General features: G+C 38.0%; 2 protein-coding genes across 3 annotated transcripts; one reads left to right on the top strand and one right to left on the bottom strand.

The window, feature by feature from the left end:
* Positions 1-275: 275 nt before the first annotated feature.
* LOC113054475 (APC membrane recruitment protein 2-like) lies at positions 276-6,452 on the bottom strand. The gene has a single exon (XM_026220058.1). The coding sequence runs from the start codon at positions 6,212-6,214 to the stop codon at positions 3,647-3,649; it is 2,568 nt and encodes an 855-aa protein (XP_026075843.1). The 5' UTR covers positions 6,215-6,452; the 3' UTR covers positions 276-3,646.
* A 4,176-nt stretch (positions 6,453-10,628) lies between these two features.
* LOC113054478 (palmitoyltransferase ZDHHC20-like) lies at positions 10,629-20,914 on the top strand. 2 transcript variants are annotated; one of them, XM_026220060.1, is made up of 14 exons: positions 10,629-10,799; positions 12,442-12,468; positions 12,690-12,784; positions 13,486-13,606; positions 14,642-14,711; positions 14,792-14,824; positions 14,947-15,067; positions 15,488-15,523; positions 16,090-16,222; positions 17,060-17,186; positions 18,130-18,213; positions 18,475-18,584; positions 18,800-18,847; positions 19,129-20,914. In XM_026220060.1, exons 1-13 carry the CDS (start codon positions 10,682-10,684, stop codon positions 18,841-18,843), a joined length of 1,119 nt encoding a protein of 372 aa, XP_026075845.1. In that variant the 5' UTR covers positions 10,629-10,681; the 3' UTR covers positions 18,844-18,847; positions 19,129-20,914. The 2 variants fall into 2 exon arrangements, with proteins under 2 accessions (XP_026075845.1, XP_026075846.1); XM_026220061.1 differs by lacking the exon at positions 15,488-15,523.
* Positions 20,915-21,401: the final 487 nt, after the last annotated feature.

Consider the following 21,401-nt stretch of genomic DNA (forward strand, 5'->3'; position numbering starts at 1 on the left):
TTTGTCTGTATTGCGAAACTGTATAAATAACATTGGCTTTAAGCTGAATGTTTGTATATATATATATATATATATATATATATATATATATATATATAAACAAATATATATATATATATAAACAAATATATACATCAAATATATATATACATATTGTTCATTATGATGAATAACTACAGAACATGGCTGCAAAATGAGACATACAGCCTGCCTCTCACCTCCCGTTTACTCAGAAACATGTGATCAAGTGTGATTCATTTAATTAATTTAAGCCATAAGGTTCAATAAAGCCCATCTGTCGCATATTCTACATAGTTTTATACACATGCTACATACTATAGTTCATTTTAACATTATGGAAAGATAAATTGTTGCGTGTGTAATGTGAGAGTGCATTAGAACTCCTTGCCTCCTCACCACACCCCTCCTCTTCACAGCCTCCCATTGGCTGACCTAGTGAGGTTGCCATAGCGACATTTTTTTCAGTGGCGCATGGATAATTAGCCAAACATCTCCTAACAGAGAACATCTTTTCACCAGGGGTGTTTATATACACCAAAAGGGAATAAGACACAGGGATTCAGTTGTCATGACCTGTTTTAAAGTATCAGGAGAGTTTATGACAATCCATCCTTCTCATAATGGCGCATTTGTTCTGTATTATATAAGGAATATGATAGGAGCTGAAGGATATTTATTTTCAGGAAACATAGTTCAAATCTCCTGATGTTGCCTTTCCATTACGCCTTTGCTTTCAGACGTTTTTCAGAGTTTCATGTTTTAAAACCAATCTCTCAAAGAGATTATAGTGTTAAACTCATGTCTGGATGCACATAAACTAAAAGCATATGCAGATAACATTAAATAGCTTTTTAATCCTGTTTGTTGTGACATCACCCGCTGCATTAAACAATTGTGTTTGTCTGCACATGTAATTGTGAATAAGTCCACTGTCATTTTGTGCCATCTGCTTGAGGGGAGGATCACCTCTTGTATATGGTCTTGCTTGGCTAAATTAGCATGCCAGCATTTATTCCATTAGATTTAGACAATGCTATGTAACAAGGGCTCAAAATAGGATCCTCATGCAGATATAGCTTTTGCATGTCTCCCTGCACTGTTCAGTTGTATGCATTTTTTTGCCACCCTAGAGCAGACTGCGTTTCACATTTTCGCTTTGATGATTCACTTCAGATTTAGTAATTGAGGCTATGTGAACATCATCATTATTCATTTTCACAATCAGACAGACCGTTTGTCAGTGTTTGGTGCAGCACATGAGTTAGTGCATACAGCTTTCATCTTCTCCAGACCCCAGGGGGGTGGCAGATCCATAACCAAGGGTTTCCATTAACAGTGAGCTGCTCTCTGGCTAATCACCCTGTGAAGTGGTGAAGTCCTCGTGTTTTTCCAGATAAACAGTGCCACTGCTCTGGGCTCTGATTTGGACAACAGAACCGTGTTTGTTCTGTCTCTGTGAGGAGTTTTGTCTATAAATATCCATGCTTTGTTTTTCTTATTCCTTATGTGAAAAAACGTCAACCCCCCTCTACCTTCGTTCATCCCGTGATGGATATCTCTGCCTAAATCTCTGTCCCTATAAGCATCATCTGCTGTTAGCTTGATTACAATGCTAGGAGTTAAAATGTCTGTAGTGTTAGTATACTATATGTAAAACATGCTGAAAATGGAGGAACGTAAGAAAACAAGGTCATTGTGCACTGCTTTTAGCATTTCTTGCTATGTCACCACCATCAAAAAACACAGCTGTGATGGAACCGAAAAGACTTTTCTTTTTTCTGCCCTCCCTTTGCTTGTTCTCAATCTCCATCTGTACCACAATTCCTCTCTGTGTCATTCTCTCTATGTGCACCACTGTTCCCCTATTTTAGCCTTCATTCATTCACTCAGTTATATTATATGAAGGTTGACTAGTTCCTATTAGAGACAACTTAACCCATTAGAAATGTTTCATTTGCATGCAGCAGCTGCATGTATGTGTGGCAGAAATTCTATAGCTTCTTAGCCTACAGCTCACTGACGAGGCAATACTGACATTCATGAGGTTTGTTATTCAGGTCAGTGGGTTTTTCAGCCCAACAGCATGGCACTGCAGAGGAACCTGGGGGTGGGGGCTGGCAGTGGTGGGAGTCTCCGTCTTTATAGTGGAAAGCTCTGCAGGGTTCCACTTCTTGAACCAAAGAGTAACACAGTTACATAATGTCACTAAAGTGGAAAATGTACGGCACAGCCAATCTCTTACAATCTAATTCTGTCCTATGCAATCCAATCCTATACCATTAGCACCCTGCATGACATTGAAACTGATCTAGGTATAATCACATTTTATTGATTAAATAGGAAACATTGTGACATTTAAGATAATCACACACACTCATTCATACACACACACACACACACACACACACACTCATACACACAAAAAAATAGTCCTCTGTTAAACATGTGCATGTGATGGCAACTTAAAAAAAAAATAATAATAAAATAATCCATCCAAATAACATACTCTCAACCATGAAAGTCTTAGCTTACCTATAACACCAACTGCCTGTGAAACATCATCTCTACTGTCTTTAACCTTCTTTAATGCACATTGTTAAAGTGCAGGCAAATAAAAAAATCCGTAGAGCTCCAGAGATCCATATGCCTCATAGTTCCATGATGACATGTTACATACACATTTGTTACAGCTGACAGGCACTGTGTGACTTAACACAGTGTTTAAAAAAAAAAAAAAAAACTTGAGAAAAGGATATCGGTGGGGAGAGGAAAAGGAGTGAGATGGCTCATTTTGTTGAAAAGGTAGGGCATGCATTCTGCTACATACATTCAAAAGATACTGTGGAATATCCTGTCTTGGCATGAACTGTATAGGTAAGAGATTCTGTTTGTTTGCATACAACACGAGGGAGTTTGAAGAAGACTAACATTGATCCACAAAGTTAACTTAAAAATTTTTTGGGGGAAAAGACACCAGACAAAAATAGAAACAAAGGCTACAAAGATCTCTCCATTGGTCTGTAACAAAACTTTTTTTTCTGCGTGGCAGGCAGGATGTTAAGAAAAAAGCACCTTTGTGATGATACTGGGCTCCTCTGGTGTTGTAGACCTGGATGAAAACCACAAGACTGTGCTGGATCGCTTGTTTCTTCTCTGAGGCTTTTAATTACCACAAAAGACCATTATGGACTATTACAATGCCAGAGATAATGGACAGATACATTGCTTGTTTCTTCAGAGAAGGTCTTCATGGCTTTGGATTCCAGGTGAGGGCTCTTGTGCTTTAGTGCCTGCCATTTAATTTGCACGTTTGGTTGCCATAGAGATTACCTAGACAGGGCCTGTGGGTGTGCTGTCTGTTCCTGGTTGTACACAGAGTTGAATCCACAGCATCAGTCTGTTCAAGAGTGATATGAATAAAACACTCAGCTGATAAAAGAATTGTGTGGTTGACACCAGTGTGTAAATTAGTTCAAATAACGGTAACAATCCAGTTGTCCTGTGACGATTTTTTGCTTCAAAAAGGTGCAGTAATGCCTGAACGAATATCACAAAGTAAATCTTGAGAAAACTGTAGCCAGTGGAATGTTTCAGGATTTTGTCATAGACAGAATTATTATTTCAGTTATTTTCGGGCGACAGCAGCTGTAGCTGTTGGTGCAGGCTTATTGTTGGTCCGACGAACAGGCATTTTGGACACCGGTATCTTAGAACGTGTGGCTTCTGCCCTGCCCTGTACAGAATGGTAGGTTGCAGTAGATCCGTGTTTAATTGGGATCCTGGATTCCCGGGTTAAGCTTGTGGCACCAGCTACAGGACGTGATGATGTCTGGAAACCAAGTTTTCCATCAAGAATGTCCTCTTGGCTGTGGGAGAGCGTTGGGGTGATAGCCCCCGATTCTGTGGAGACATCACTGAGGGCCTCCTTGCTGCTGCTTTCCCGTGAGAGAGCGAATGGGCTCTCCTCTTCATGTACCGGTGTTGTTAAATTTGAGTGCTCCTCATCTCCATTGGGCTGGGAATCTCGATGATGCAGCTTTGGAGGTCTGCCTCCACCACTCACAGGAATCTTACTCAGAGTTGTAGGCTTCACTGCAGGGCCCCTTTTCACTGCCTTGCTGATGCTTTGAGTAGCCACTCTGTTGTCAATTTCTTCTTGTCTTACCAGGTCCTCTCTTAAATCTATCCTGGCATCATCATCTGCGATTTTAAAAGAAAGGAATGATGGAGAAATACCAGGAGGAGACTTTAGGACAGGAACTTGTGGTGCAGAGGGAACTGTGGGTGATTTTGTGGTGGCAGAGGAAGATGTAAGAATAGGACCAACAGCAGATGGAGATTTAGCAATAGGAACATTCAATTCAGAGATAGAGGCTTTCCTTACAGATGTTGTGCCAGTTTGGGTGCTAGATTTTGAAGTTTGTCCCATGGGTTGTTTTATCTCAAGCTTGGCAATAGGAGCAGTGTTTCGGCTTGTCGATAATCCAAATGTTGTTACAAGTTTTGGTCTTGGTGTTGGTGCAGGGGCAGGGGTAGGTTTACCAAAAGGTGGTGGATAAGGGGTGTATTTGGCTGCAGAGGTAGACACAGTTTGTTTGGATTCATGGGTAATGCACGGAGTGGGTTTTGTTGAAGGGGTTGGGGCTTGGGAAGGTTTAGTTACAGGGGTTGGGGCAGGTTCAGCTTTAGTAACTGCAGCTAGTTCAGGGGTAGAACTAATTGTGGGTGAGGGGGATGTTTCAGAAGTAGAGGCTGAGATGGACGGAGGAATGGGTGTAGAGGATGGAATATGTTTGGTCAGTGGGTCAGTTGTGGAGCTTGATATTGTGTCTAGTTTGATTTCAGGGCTAGATTTAGGGGACAGGGTAGCTTTAGCTGGGGAAGTTGTAGATGTGGTTGTGGGGCTTGATCTAGGGCTTGGGGTAGGCTGTGTATTGTAGAAAAATGTAGCGGGTGGGGTAGGTTGGATAATTGGAGTAGTTGTTGCAGTTTCTGTGGCTTGAGGAATTGGGATAGGTGTTGGGGTAAGCTGGGTTATGGGCATAGCTGATTGTGTAGGGGTGGGTTTGGTGAGAGGGCTGGATGTTGGAGTAGGGATAATAGGGTCAGCAAGCATAGATGGTGACATTTTGGTCACTGGAGAGGATGTTGAGGTAACTGCAGGTTTTTTCAAAGGGCTGGGAATAGGTTTGGAGGTGGTAGGTGAAGGGGTGGGTTTGGTTGCTAAAGTAGGGGAAGGTTTGAACGAGGTGGATGGGCTTAGGGTTGGAGAAGGACTGGGCTTTGATCTGGTAGAAGTCGTAGAAGATGAAGTCTTCTCAGAACTATCCACTTTCAATGTGCTAGGTGCTTCCTCCATTCGACTGCTAGCTTTAACCCATTCTGCCTCGACATCTGCTACAATATCTCCACATGCCGTTAGTGAATCAAAGCTTAAAATTGACGAGATATCTCCAAGCAGTGTGCTCAAGCGTTCATTTGCAGGAGGTTTGGTTGACCCGCTCACCTTTGCAGAGTCCACAGATGATGCAGGGCCCTCTTGTGGTGTAGGAAGCTGAGGGTTTTCCTCTGCCTCCTCCACAGAGCGAGGTGGAGGTCCGGGTGTCAGTGTGAGACTCTCCTTTATAATCTCAACGCTGTTGGAGCGGGAAGCAAGAAGGGGAGGGCCTGGTTCACCCTGCTCCTCATCCTCTTTCTCTCTACCACGCCAGTGCACTGTTCCAAACAATCCCTTCAGACCCTTCCGTTGCCGCCCGGGCCTCTGAGACTCGGTCTGAGTCTGCCGATCTCCCATTAGTCCCTGCCTACCTTTGCGAAGCATATTGAGGAAGCTCAGAGACTTAGCAGAGGTGAGGGAAGTGATTGAGTGCCGCGTAGGAGTAGTTTCTGAATTCATGTTCCCATCTGTGAACTCCTCCATTGGAGCATCGTCCTGTTGACTCTCATCCCCCTGGTCAAGATCCACCTGCTCCGCCTCTGCTTCTGGGGCAGTAGGTTCATTTAATCCATCCAGGGTTTTGCTCTTTGACGGCGGTGATTTAGGGCCTCCATCTCCTTTCCCACGTATGGAGAAGATGCTAGCGACGCTGCTCCCAGGCTTCCGCTTGCCGAATAGTTTGAAGGCTTTTCTGATTTTACCTGGAGGCTGAGGGTCACATGGTGGTGGTTCACAGCTCTCAGACTGTGCATCCATATTCCAGCTCCACTGCAGTGTCTCTTTACCTTCGTCTTGATGTCTCAGTCTACCTTCACACGCCCCCTCTTTGTAACCTCACACTCAGATGAATGAAACAAGATGAATGAAACACAATTCTAACGAGAATAAATAAAATACCTTTTCTATTTATATTTTTTGTAGACTGTTTTTGCTAGCAATGTGTATCTATCTCCGTCTCCCCTCTCGTTCCCTCCCTCTGTCTATTGCTCTCTTTAAGCACTCCCTCTTTCTCTCTCTCTCTGCTGTTCCTCCCTCCCTAGCCTCCGCCCTCCCTCTCTTTCTCTCTGCTCCTCTCCTCTGGCTGCTCTAGCCGGTCACCATGGCAACTGAAGGTCTAAGCAGCTTTCGTCAGCAATGGAGCGGAGCCAGGGGCTGTCATCATCCTACCCTCTTTTCTTCTTTCTCTCTTTCCCCGTTCACTCCCTGTTTTCATCCAACTAAGTGTTCCCATCTCTCATATCCCAGTTACTCATCCAGATTTAGCCTTCATATTTTTGACTGTTATGACAGAGCCAGCAATTGGCTCAGTTTACAGCATCCCTGCTGTGATAGATTAACAACAAGCCACTCAAAATATCAGTCTGATTGGAATATGTTACCTCTCCAAACCTATGTGTTGAATTTATGTACATCATAGAGAGGACATATTGGAACGGTGTTGAAATTTTCTAATTAATATGGCTATGATTGATATGAATCGTCAAGTCTTGTTCTCTACATAATTTCCTTCACTTTCTCCATCTCCTGTTGTCTCACATACATGTCTTTCTCTAACAATCTTCCTTCTCTCGTTCTGCCCCTCCCACTCAACATCCCACAATCTGTCTCTCCCTCCTACACAATCACGCACACACACATAATTCCTGTAGGACATAGGTTCATGCTCTATGTGATGTGCTTGTAGCCCCTTTTGCTTAGCAGTGTCACATCTATTTCTCTAGTGTCTTATTGACACAAGGATTCCAGTCATTTGAGCTCATGTTTTATTTTTATCAGCATTCCTCTCATCATGAATCTGACCCATCTTTCCCACCAAGTATCGTCATCTCATCATCTTTTTGCTTGTTGCCGTTTCATGATCTCTCCATTTTTCGAAGTAGTTCTCTCTCTCTCTATTTGTCTCTTTTTTTCCATTTACAAATGAGATTACATACCACAACCATCTCTCTGTTCTTGCACATCCATTTCGCTGATGTATATCATGATTTTTTTCAGCAAAGTGGATTTTAATGCACATTACATACAAATAAATAAATATATAAAGTACAACTGGGTTACATAATTCTAGGCAAACAAGTGCTAAACTTCAAACTTTTAATTTATAACCATGTTTATATATTTTGTTTAGAAAGAAAATCAGAAACACAGTAATTCCTTTAGAAATCTTTTATATTCAAAAACATTTAGAAGAATTTTTATAACACTAAGATTTAGAGCTTAAATTCTTTAAATATGAAATATAAAAAAATGGAGAAAACTGAAACTGCAAGATTTCATGCATTTTTCAATGTGTATTTATAATTGTTTTAATTTTAGGTAAATATATTTAGATTCTTTTTACAGTCAGTTTTAGTTATATACAGGTTTTGTTATATGTTGCATTTTCCCCCTCTGAACTGCTGTATAATGTACTTGCCTATCCATTTCATTTTACTACACTTTGTTCTGGATAAAAATACAGTAGTTTGGGGGAAAAATAAGTTTTTGTCTAATCTTCTGTTGGCTAAAAAGTCAGCAAGGACTGTCATGGGTGTCCCCTCAAAAGTAGTTAAGTGAATGAAACTTTGTCTACTTGCATCCATCTTCTTATCTGCTCAGTATTCTCTCTTTTAAAACAGGCCACTTTCTTCCTTCCTTCACCCCATCGCAACAAAACAATGAATTCATTCATTCCTTAAGTGGTGCTTTCACTGGGGCTCACTAAACAGGGGCGACTCGCCAGACAGAACAGCACTTTACTCTGTGCTGATACACACAAGCGCACTAATAGTTATGAAAAAAAAGAGTGATGGTCTAGAACAAATGTTGGAAGAGATAAACCACCCACGAATGTGCCTCCTCTTAAAACATTTGTCAATTCGGTTCGTCAAGTTTATTTTTATCCTACATATTAGAGGAGCTTCAAAAATCATTAAATTGTAAATCATCTTTATTGTGACACATCAGAGTGAAACAGATTACTGAATAAGAAATGTAGGATAGGGACTTCAAAAATGACTAGAGAATATTATTTTACCAGGGAGAAGTCTATAAGTTTACTGGAAAATACATGACATTTTTACAGTAGTAGTTCACCCCAAAATTCTAATTTCCTGAAAATTCTCACCTTCCATGGCCATCCAAGATATAGATGAGTTTGTTTGTTTGTTTATTGGAACTGATTTGAAGAAATTTAGCATTATATCACTTGTTTACCATTAGATCATCTGCAGTAAATGGGCGCCGTCAGAATGAGAGTCCAAACTGCTGATAAAAACATCATTATTCCAAATGTAATCAGTGCTTGAACTGTACAAGACAACTTTTTCGATGGAGAAAGCAGTATTATGGATAGAGGTCTGGTATTTTAGCTAGAAGCAATGGAAGCAAACAGCTTTTCAAATGGCATTAAGTGATGACTGGATGCTTTTATTAGCTGTTTAAACTCCAGCTCTGATGGCACCCATTCACTGCAGAGGGTCAACTGGTGATGAACATTTCTGAGGGAACTATTCTTTTAATAAAAACAATTAAGTCAATGGATGGATCATTCACAATATAAAAAATGATTTTTTCAGGGTGATTTTTAAATTCTTGCTAACCAGCAGCAAGTTTCTGCTGTACTCCCTCACCTTTGCAAAAAAAATTTGATCAGTGGCCTGTATAAAAATTCACAGCAAGGCCAACCAGTGCAAGAAGGTTATTTTAGATAAGTGAGAATAAGAATTTATGAATTTTTCGGTGTGAGTTTATATTTTCATAAATATAGCCTCAATATGTGACTTGTTGGGAGTGAGAATGTGTTGATCATTCAGGTGTTTAAATATAAACTCTCAATAACATTATGCAGTCTCAAGACTGCTTTAAATCATAAGAAATTAATATGTAATGTATAATACATATACAAGCTAATAGGCTTACAAAAGGGACTCATTATGTCAATACTTAGTGCGCAGAACACAAAGAGAGGAAGGCCATGTGTGTGTGTATTTTATCAAGAGCAAGAGTTCTAAGTCAGGCCCAGCACAAGATCTCCTTATCACACGTTAGTGTGGGAACAGACGATTTGTTCTTTGTTTCACGTGTTGTTGGTCGTCTGAAGAACTTACTTATGAAAAGAGCAGAGACGGAGAGAAAGGACCAGAGGGGTCTGTTCATTAAATGATACACATCTGGCAACAATACTGCAATTCCCCTGCAGTACAGGGCTCGAGGTGGAAAACGAATCTAATAAAGCTCACAAATAAACCAACTTACCATTCGACCCACCAAGCCAGCAAACTGACTATAAATCAAATTATGCACAAATTAAAAGTACCACATTGATGAAGGTGACACTTGGGTCTTCCAGTCTAAGTAATTAACCCCCCCCCCCACCACACCTAGGTTCTCTCTAACCCTTCACTGTTTCAATGGGAGATCAGAAGTAGTGACGCCTAGCCTACACTACTGCGCTGCTGCCCTCTGCCGACGTAATGCTGAGTTTGCAAGTGAAATATCAAATTAACTTTTGCTGTTTTGTTCTGCTTCTTATTTCACGAACAGTTGTAACACCGATGACAAATTCTCATAAAATATCATTTTAAATAGTAAAAGATAATTGAATAACGAAATAACACCAAAATGTAACAACAATGACGTGTAAATTATCAAATAAATGAGGGAAAAATAAAAGCATATTAAAATAAACTTTCAATATGGCGTGAACATTTAAACGGCCGTAAGCACTTTGACTTTCGACTTAAACGTGTTTACAAATTATAAATAAAATACATTTGCTGAAGTATATTTCAAAATATATTTATGTAAATGTATTTTCAACTAATATATCTATATCTATATCTATATATATATATATATATATATATATATATATATATACATATATATAAACAAAATAAACATTATTCATTTATTATAACTATAAGATTGGAAATAAAATAATTCAAGTTAAGTCTGATAAGATGTAAAGCAGAAAGGCAAAGATGAACGCAGATTTAATTTTGAGAGTACTGTTCCTAAGGCTCATTTATCACATAATAAGACAAACACAGAACTACACATTAGAATGAAACTGTGCGTTTATTATGTTATTGATTTAAAAAGGATACATTGGAGAGCAGTTTTCTGATAATGGGGAATTAATGTGCTGCTGGTGTGAAACAATTCTTTGTTTTTTCCCCGCGCGCAGATCGGACTCGAGCCGTGACGTCACCGACACGCTTTCCGAGGCTCGGATTAAAGATGGCGCCCTCTCATGTGTTAAAGTGCTGTCAGCGGGGCTTAGCCTGGATACCTGTGATTTTTATCAACGCGATCGTGTGCTGGTCCTACTACGCGTACGTGGTGGAGCTCTGTATATGTAAGTGTCGATCTAAGTTGACTTGGTTGAGGGTACAGCAGATAAAAGTTGCTGGTTAGTTGTTTGAGTGGTTTGGGCAGGAAGTGTCAGTAACTGACTGGTACCAGATAACGTAACGATACCGAAATTCAACTCACTTTATCTGTATAACGTTACTACTTTTGCTTAATTCATGTCGAATGTCCTGAATTGTTTATAAAGTTGTGTTTTGATAACGATTATTGTATGCAGTGTTAGTTCAAATTCGAGCGATAAGTCCAGCTGTTAAACTGATCGAGATGTGTGATACGAGAGCAGATTCTTACCGAAAAGAACACAAATATTATTAACTTTCTCTTTAAGTCTCATTTCAGTCTGAACGCAGATTAGACCGCATATTATGTCTTGTCACGAAGATTTCAGACTAATTAACTGTTTTGTTTTTCATTAGTCAGAAGTAGTTGTTCATGTCAAGCAGTGTCATTTAATGGGTATTCTTAATTGTTTTTTGTCCTGTTCTAAAAATATGTGATTGTCGAATATGCTGATAAGCTCATTAATTGATTAAATATATATGGAATATTTATGCTTTTCACCATTTAAACGCTCAAATCTAAAAGGGATTATTATTATTTTTTTTAGATATATAAAAGTGTGAAACATGAATGACTGTACACATCTGTGCTTTTGAAGTCTGTAATTTCAGCTGTTGTTAACCACTTCACAGTGAGCTCTACACTCACTGTAGTTCCACCCAGTTATTACTTCATCTGGTTCTAAAAATACTAATTTCATTGGGATTTCATTCGGTGTTGGTGTCCATTTATTTCCCTAGTAAAGTTTAGTGATATATTGTGAATCCTTCCTTATTGACCCCCCCCCCCTTCTCCGTTTTGCCATAAAGGTTTGTAGAGTTTCAAACTCAAAGTAATGTTTTTTGTTGTTGTTGTTGTTCTTTTTCTTATTTTATTTAACAGATGAAACGAGTGTTGTGAGATCAATGACAAACTCTCATAAAACATCAGATGTGCTGTACACATTTAAACAACCTTCGTAGTTCATAGTAATTTTTAAATATTTATAAAAAATATTTAATAGAATAATTGTAGTTAATGAAAATAAATATTGAATTAATAAACAAGTGAGAGTAGTAAAATCTCAAATCTGCTTTTTCCTGTTTTCTTCTGTTTCACATTTAATTTCACAAATGAAGCAAGGGTTGTAACACCAAAGACAAATTCTCATCAAATATCATTCAAATAAATATTTAAACATTTATTAAAATATTTAATCAAATAAAAATGAGTATGTTTAATGAAAATAAATATTTGACTAATAAAAAAAAATCTCTAAAAAAAAAAAAAGATTCCTCCTCTCAGAGATTTCACTCTGCCATCAGGACATGCATCTGTCAGTCACTTGAGTCGTCATGACAACCAGGGTATTCCATCTGTGATGGACACAAGGCTCTTTCTGACAGCTCTCTGCCAGATGGCAGTACCAGTCTCCTGGCGCTCTTGCCTTACTGGGCTGATCTGGTGGAAACTGGAAGGGTGCTGAGATAGAATTAACGGCATCCCAGCACTCAGCAGATGGCTTTGTGAATTGGGCCAGTTGTTCTTTATGGTATTTCTGATTGATCTTTGCTTCTTTCTCTCTGCAGACACAATCTCCAACACAGAGGAGCAAGGTAAGAGGAACTCCAGTGTAGCCAAGCACACAGTATTGCACAAACTGTTAACAAATCCTTCTGTTAACTAATCTGGCCTTCAGTTGTTCTTCCTCACATGTTTTGTCACACCAGAATGAACGAAAAATCCCATTTATAAAATGAAGTAACAGCTTTTCATGTGTAATCAAGTATGATTTATGATGTTTTACTAAAATGATTCCATGCTGTTTTTCTTGCAGTTATTTATCTGTTAGTGTTTCACGTCTTTTTCTTCATGTTCATATGGTCCTACTGGAAGACCATCATTTCCAAGCCTGTCGGCCCCTCGAAAGAGGTATTCTTTCTCTCTGTTTTTGTTCCTTTATTTCCTGTATAGGTTTTGCTTCAGAGGCCAGATCTTGTGTTAGAGGACAAGTGGTGACCCAGTCTAGTTCTGTTGCTAACTCCTATCAAGTCACAGATGAATTAACAGATATATGCAAATTCTACTAAAACAACACTTCACTGGTCTGGATCTTGTTAAGGATTTCTTCCTTATTGTTAAAGATTTCTTCCTTATTGCTTGGCTCTCAGGTTTTCATTCCACCTGGGCTGTGTGGGAGCAAAATATTGATCATACTGTAATGTATTTGTGGTTTGCTCCAGGCTCAGTAATGTTCCTCACATCTGAAGCAGCAGCTGGAGCCTTTAAACTCTGTCTGCTCTGTAGTTTTATTACCACAGAATATAATGACAGAGAAGAGGAAGACGGATGTAAAAAAACAAAAAAATAGACATTTTGAACTGCTTGTAGGTTGTGAGTCATGACTTAGCAGTTAGCACACACTCTCAAACACACTGAGCTGATTTGGACAGTGCAAGTAATAGAACATAATTTCTTGTCATGTCTCTATCATCTTGTCAATAAAGATGGCAAAAATTATATCAAAAGTGTTTTTGTTAAATTAAAACGTCTGCTTGATTTTAATTGCGTATGCAGGTTTATATTAGCGTATTCTCACACACACCTCTATCTAACATCCTGTTGTCTCTTAGTTCTGTCTCCCTAAAGTGGACAAAGAGCTCTACGAGAAAGAGGAGAATGCAGAGGCCCAGCAGGAAATCCTGAAGAGAGTGGCCAGAAATTTACCCATATATACACGCACAGGATCTGGGGGTAAGCTTAAAAACCTACAATGGCATTGAAGTCCCTCATACTTTGTTTTTATAATGTTCTGCAGTTAATTCGGCCCCGGTTGTTAAGTAATGACGTAAGAAGCGCTGTTTCCGTTTATGAGCACTGTTTATTCATATTAATAATTTAAGATAAATGCTTTCAAACTTATGGTATACACTACAGTCTCCGTGCTCACAGCGTCCCAAACACAAATAATTTTTATATATTTTTTTATATTTATATTTTCATTGTCTGGCTATCTGGGACTTCGGTATGGAGTTAAAGGTTAAGATTATAACTTTTTCGCTAGTATTCTATCACATTGTGAGTTTATATTAGCACCTTTTGTTGTTTTCTCGTGGTAACTGATAGAGCGTTTGGACACGGAAGCCCTGCTACGTGACGTCAGACTTAACAAGCGAATAAAAAGCATTTAAATGATAAATAAAAAATTGTTATTGGCAGTATCAGACTTTTGAACTATATTTTTGCATACTGAATTGTAATTTGTTGTCTTTGTCTTATACCCTAACATTCAATAGTTTGAGGTCGGTCTGTCATCACAAGGCTGCATTTATTTGATCAAAAATAGAATAAGAACTGTAATGTGGTGAAATATTATAAAAAAAAATATATATCTATTTTATTATACTGTAAAATACTATTTATTTCTGTTATGGCAAAGCTGAATTTTTCAGCATCATTATTCCAGTCTTCAGTGTCACATGATCCTTCAGAAATCATACCAGTATGCTGGTTTGCTGCTCTAGACACATTTCTTTAATAGTGGGCATTGTTGAAAACAGTTGTGAAGCTTAATTTTTTTTTTGAAGCGGATATATAATATTTATATATAATATTTATTATTATTTGTTCTGTAACAATGTGAAAGTCACTTTTACTGTCACTTTTGATCAATTTAATGCATCATTGCTGAATAAAAGCACTCATTAAATTTTTTTAACATTACCCCAAACATTTAAATGGTTCTATATGTATCCATGTTTATACTAGTGAGTCCTCTGTTCTCCTCAGCTATCCGGTACTGTGACTGCTGTCAGTTGATCAAACCGGACCGATGTCATCACTGCTCGACCTGTGACAGGTGAGTCCACTCAGGAAACATTGTTATCTTCTCTGCATTGGATTTGCACTATGTATTTTGATCCTTTTTGTTTTTCCCAGATGCGTGCTGAAAATGGATCACCACTGTCCATGGTATGTTCATCTGTGGATGCGTTCAGATTATAATCTGAAATTATGTTGCCACATGTTCTGTCACTTAGGTGCTTTAGCTACTATGTGGCTTGTAACTCTGTTTTTCTTTTCTTTTCTTCCAGGGTTAATAACTGTGTTGGATTCTCCAACTATAAATTCTTTGTGCTGTTCCTGGTGTACTCTATGCTGTACTGCGTCTACACTGCTGCCACTGTTTTGCAGTACTTTATCAAGTTCTGGACAGTAAGTCCACACATTCACACAAAGACATCTGATTCCTCTCATTTCTCACACTTCTTGCTTCTCATCTTCTGCCATTTCAGAGAGCCAACTTTAGCTTGTTTTTCCAACTTCTACAATTTCCACAAAAATATTAAGCAGCACAACTGTTTTAGCATATTTGAATGATTTCTGAAGGATCAAGTAACACAGAAGACTGGAGAAATGATGCTGAAAATTTAGCTTTATATTTTTTATTTAAATTTTTATACATCAATCTAACTATATATTTCAGCCATACATTTTTACTAAAGCATTTTAATATTCCTAAATGCTGTGCAATGATTTTTGTGTGTGCATGTCAGTTTTTGAGACCCCAAAAAGAAGGAAAAATGATGAATCTGCTTCTAACATTCTGTCTGTGTTTTTAACACTTGTCTGAAGCTTTGCAGACGGAGGGCTATAGAGCATTGCCCGGAGGTAAACCACTCACGCTTGCTCTGCACTGTTGTGACTGTGGGCGTTGGATTGATGTTGCACCGTTGACTCATTTTGCTTTTTCTTTTACCGATTATAATAAACCGTGGTGTTGCAACCGTGTAGTTTAGCATATTAAAAATATCCAGCTGCTTCTTGGTGGTCATTCTTACCAGACATGGATTGTATCGTTGAGGCTGTTAGATCAACAGGTTTTCTTGAGCTCTACAACTACATCTGATGCCATTAAATAATTTTGGACATCTGATGATGTTAAAGGTAATGTGTGTCATTTTCCCCCCTCTAGTTTGACAGCAGCACTGGCTCAACCAGTGGTGTGAGTTTGGGGTGGGATTAAAAAAAAAAAAAAGTTTTCACTTTGGTGAGATCGCAAATGGGAAAGCATCTGAGAAACGTTTTTTTCACTTTGTGTTGCGACGCTAGTGGTACAGAAATGACGCACTACACCTTTTATAGTGCTCTTCAGACTACACTGGTATATTTGATGAATGTATCTCCAAAAAGCACTTTTTTATTATTCTGTCATGCTCTGCTTTCTTGCTCAACAGAATCACCTGCCAGACACTCATGCAAAGTTCCACGTGCTGTTCCTGTTCTTCGTGGCAGCCATGTTCTTCATCAGTGTCCTGTCACTCTTCAGCTACCACCTGTGGCTCGTGGGAAAAAACAGAACCACTATAGGTGAGATGTTGTTAATAATTGCTGCTGCTTTTTTCTTTTTTTACCTTTTGTAATTTCAAACTACTTAAATGTTGTTGCTGTTGTTACTTTTTCATCTCCTCCTTTTCCTTCACCTTTTTTTTTTGGTTAAATTATTCTCCAACTGTTGAAATGGTTGTATTGCTGTTGTAGTTGTTACCTTCTCCTTTTATTCCTCTGTCCCCTTATTTTTCATCTTTCTTCTCCTTCATCCTTTTTCCTCATAATTTCTTTAGTTTAATTCATCTCCAACCATTAAAATGTTTATATTCGCTCCTTCTCCTTCAACTTTTTTCCTCCTCCTCCTTATACTTTTAATTTTTTTTTAATCATTTCAACATTTTGTGATTGGTTGTCTTTCTCTACACTGCAAACACTGCTGTTTATTTCAGGAAATGCCTGTCTAGTAAATAAAGTTGTTTCTTTAGATTCTGATTACTTCCTCGAAGGATTTCAGTCCATAGTTCATATTTCCTTTTCTGTCACTCTTTGTTCTTCTAGTCCTCCTTTCTCTTCGCTTCATACTGGGAGCTATTATTATTTATCTTTTTATAATTTCTTACTGAGGGAAACTGCAGTCACATTTTCAGTCAAATATAACTTTGCTGATAGAAGTAAAATGTAAATGAATGCGGTGGGTGGATTGTGGGCGTGCTTATGAACAATATTTAGGTCAAAATTCAAGAGAAAAAAAAAAATCTGTGCCCTTCAATGCAGTTTTGATACACATCCCAAAGATAGTTGAAAAGTTGAGTTTTCACATTTGTGTTGTGTAGAGCAGGAACACACTTTATCCTAATCTCTCATCCTTCTGTTCAGAGGCGTTCAGGGCACCAGTGTTCAGAAATGGCCCAGATAAAAATGGCTTCACTCTGGGATTCCGCAAGAATGTCACCCAGGTGTTCGGAGACCAGAAGAAATTTTGGTTCTTGCCCATTTACAGCAGGTACAAAACACACCATCAAGCATCATTTGGGATTTTCCAGTGTTTAAGGGGAAGTGTGAATACATTTCAATTAAAGAGTGCAAAACTTGACATCATATGAATTAAATTAATGTTAATAATTAAAGGGGACATAACACATTTACTCCAATCTCATGTTAATCTTGAGTACCTATATAGTAGTATTGCATCCTTCACATCTCCAAAGAGTCTTTTGTTTGTTCAGATTTATAAAAGAAAGATGGAGCTTTACGATTCTCTCCAAAAACAGCCAAGCTCCTGGAGGCGAGCCGTGGTTGGGGCTAAAAAGTCGCGAGCACTTGCGTGGCAATTGCACATAAAACAAAGTAATTTAATAGTTTTACTGACTGCCTGCGATTCCAGTTCATGACCGGGATATTTTATCGCTGGGACCACTCTTTCAGTATCAAGACAATCTGCAAATCCATCGTCGAACTGGGCTTTGTTTATAAAACATTCATCATCGAAATGATAGGAACAAACACACATGCAAAACTCTGTTGCTGTTCCAAAAAAAAAAAATTGCATCCACTGTTCCCATAATCTAGGCTTCTTTGGGAAGCTGAACAAGGTTATATTTCCCTCACATTCAAAAACACACTTTTTTTTAGAAACCTTCTTCTCAAGCAAGTCCTGTGCAGCGCTACTGACAACTTCCATAACCGAATGAAGCACATTGATGGGTGCACACTCTCGCTCTATTTGCTGTGTTCACGCACTATTCCGGGAGAAGTGTCCATACAAGGAATTCCTATCTTCGTGATTTTTGAAACTTTGGCCAAGTTTAGCATGAGAATCCAACTTTTAAGTGTAAATAACTGCGAATGCATGAAATGGCATTAAATCTCCCCTTTAAGTTTGAGAAACATTCTCATGAGCTGTTTTTGGCAGGTAGCATGAGTAACTGTTTTTTGTTTTTCTCTAGTTTGGGTGATGGCTACACGTTCCCTACCCGCCTAGTCAACCCAGACTCAGAGCAAGGCAATGTTGAACACCAGGCCATTAAATGGTAATTACAATCTCATTTGTTAACAATACCACTAGTCACTTGAATGACCATATAATTCTGCAGTTTGGAGCGAATTATGATCATTTTCCCCTTCAGCGGTTTCAGATCATTTAGTTGTGTTGAATCCTTTCTTCCCAGGAATGTAGTTTTCAGTGTCAACATTAACTTTATAATGTAATGTGAGGTGAGGTTTATTCTGGGCAAGAGAGAAAACATCCATAAATGTTTGTGACTGACACATAATGGTTGTTATGTTCACAGCACTGTTGATGGACAGACAAACCCCAGACCTCTGAGTGAGTCACAGAACCATCTCCTAGCCAATGATATTCACTCTGAGAAGCAGAAAGACCAAAGCCCGACCAACATCGGTATGTCGCCACTCAACTTTTACACCACTTACAAATGCTACAGAATACTGTGAATTTTTTTTCTTGAGGCATCTGTAGACATTATTTAAAAACAAATGATTTCCCGAAACGCATGGCTCCTTAATATACACCTGTCTGCTCCCTAATGACATTACACTATAATATAAGGAAATGTATGCATTTATGACATTGATCTGTCTGGGTTTGTCTTGCAGAGGTGTGTCAGCCTGTTTCAATTACTATGGTGAATGAGTCCTAATCAGGTAAGTCTTCAGTTTGAACATCCAGCCAGTGTTACTAGCCAGGTTTCCATCCCAAAATCAGTCTAACTTTAGTACTTGAGTTCTATATCGATACTTCAAAATTTTTGGAAACAGTTTTCGAGAAAAGAGGCTTTAACGCAGATAAATGTGTTGTCACATGATCGAATTAGCCCCGCATTTTATTATAAATATCTGTAGCTAGGGCTGCACGAATTATAAGTGTCGATTATTCCCTTGAAATTTTAGTTGTTTACTTGGAAAGGTTTTCTTTTCCCATACAGGACTTTGGCATGGCACCAGGATTTTTTCTCATTTATGAGTACTGTTGTCTCGAGACCTCATGTGAAAGCACACAACCCTCAAGATATCATGCCTTATATGGAAATGACCTGCAGTGCATAGCTGTGGTGGATGTATTTACCTGTGTTCATATCCACACGCAAGTCTTTCGTTTTATGATGGTCTCCAAACATGCACATTTATTTGACCAAAATACCCTAAAATGACCTTCAGGTTGTTCTGTCCAATGTAAAATGTATTTATACTGGTTTATCTCTGGGACTGCTTTATTTTTGTAGACCTGGCAGGTGTTTCTACCCAAGATGCACTTTTGTCACCAAGGATCGGTGTGGAATGCTTTGCAGATGTTTACAGATCTGAATGAACAGCTCTGCAATACACTGTAAAAAGTGTATTGCAGTATTTGATTAGATTGTGTTCTTCAACTGAGATACATTTCACTTCACAGCAGTGTAAAACCTGAGCTAATGTACTTTAGGAGTTTCTCAAGTATTTTGTTAAATAATAATTCAGAAGAAAGTGCAATGAGGTATTTAATACTTATTTTCTATATCTTTACATTAATGTAATATTTGTTGAAAACTCTATTTAGTATTCGGTGATAGCAAACAACTTTGACACCTCTACCCATTCATTGACACTATTTTTCTATTTTTTCATTGCATTTAAATGTTTTCACCTTTTCCAAACCTCATTCCCCATAGTGTTAATCTATCATCTTGTGCCTTTAACTGAGGATTAAATTTAGCAGCAGATGGTGAATTGTGACATTAAAGCGCACTTAAGATTCCCAGGTTGTGTACTATACGCAGATCAGTTGATTATTATAGAAGGATCTCAGGCCAAGATGTTAAACTTACCACCTGCATCAAATATGGCAAAATGAATATAGCAAATAGTTTCAGTGGAGTTTTGACATGCATTCCTCAATTTAAGTTTTTATTCCACATGAACATATAATGATGTGCAGTTTATAGTTTTGTTGCGTGAGGTCTGTTTACAGCTGCACTGGAGGACTCTGACCTCACAAGGAAGCTCTTGTGTGACTGAAATACATGCATTCTTTGAGCAAGATACGTGGTAATATTTTAAAGTCTCTAAAACTCATCATTTCGGAGTTGATGCTCACAGAAGTCAATGAATAATGTTTTTTATTTTGGTTTTATAGAATTTTCAATTAATGTTATTGCATGTTAATGTGAAAAGCAATGAAGGGGCGATGATTTACTGCTTTAATGGTGACTTCTATAGCAGAACTTGAACTGATGTAACCATAACAACATAATACTGAAATCTGCCATGCATGTAAAAAATAATTCCTGATGGCTGCTGCATCTGCTGGAAGTCATGTGCTATTTGTCTGAGGATACGATTGTCTTTATGAACATTTCTACAGCCAAGGAGAGCGATTATGCCAAATAGAAATCATTTAAATATCAATGAACTCACTAATCACTTACTCCCTCATGAATATGTAATGTTACTGGAATTTGAATACCAAACATATGTAGGACCAATTTCTTTTTCTGATTTTCATTATCTTTTTACGGGTGAGGGAAAGCGTGTACAGAATTTTCATCTTTTTTTTTGTACTTACCCTGCAGGCCAGTTTGGTTCATGATGTTATATTTTAAGATGTTTCTGATGTCTGAACAGTTTGCACAGATTTTCCTTCCTAATTCAATTTAATGTTTGTACTTTGCAGATTAAACAAGTATTCAATGTATGCATTATAGTAAGACTTAATAAAACATTCAGCGCACTGGGCATGTGATTTTTGACAGAGAATAATGAATAAAAGAAATAGATTTTGGCCTTTTCAGGTTTTCATACAGGAAAGATTCTCTCACCTAAATCTATAATTAACTTCTGTTACATAAATGCTCATTTCATTTGATGAAAAATAAAAATAAAATAATCATCAGTGAATTGAATTTGAAACCAATCAACCATCCTTTGACTTTCATTTACACACAAAGTTGTCAGTGCTGATATTTGATCTCAAATGACATCAGATAAAAATGGGATGCTGATCTTAACCTGTTAACTGTCACTCACGTTTTTGAAGATAGACATGAATGTGCATGATACAAACATAAATTTGTATAATTCATGACTGAAAACATTTTGTAACATGATTTTGATGTACCATTTACATGGTAATGCAATGTCTGATTTTAAAATGGGTTTTGAAGGATGAATTTTGCGATTTTATGTTTTCAAGTGATATATAACTTCTGATGATTTCTAAAAT

The sequence above is a fragment of the Carassius auratus genome, chromosome 35 (assembly GCF_003368295.1).
Source record: "Carassius auratus strain Wakin chromosome 35, ASM336829v1, whole genome shotgun sequence".
Classification (NCBI taxonomy): Eukaryota; Metazoa; Chordata; class Actinopteri; order Cypriniformes; family Cyprinidae; genus Carassius; species Carassius auratus.

Excerpts from the sequence above, each read along its gene's own strand:
- LOC113054478 (XM_026220060.1), top strand. The coding sequence starts at position 10,682 with ATGGCGCCCTCTCATGTGTTAAAGTGCTGTCAGCGGGGCTTAGCCTGG. Across the intron at positions 13,607-14,641 it reads TACACGCACAGGATCTGGGG|CTATCCGGTACTGTGACTGC; the intron begins GTAAGCTTAAAA and ends TGTTCTCCTCAG. Across the intron at positions 18,214-18,474 it reads GAACACCAGGCCATTAAATG|CACTGTTGATGGACAGACAA; the intron begins GTAATTACAATC and ends TTATGTTCACAG.
- LOC113054475 (XM_026220058.1), bottom strand. The coding sequence starts at position 6,214 with ATGGATGCACAGTCTGAGAGCTGTGAACCACCACCATGTGACCCTCAG.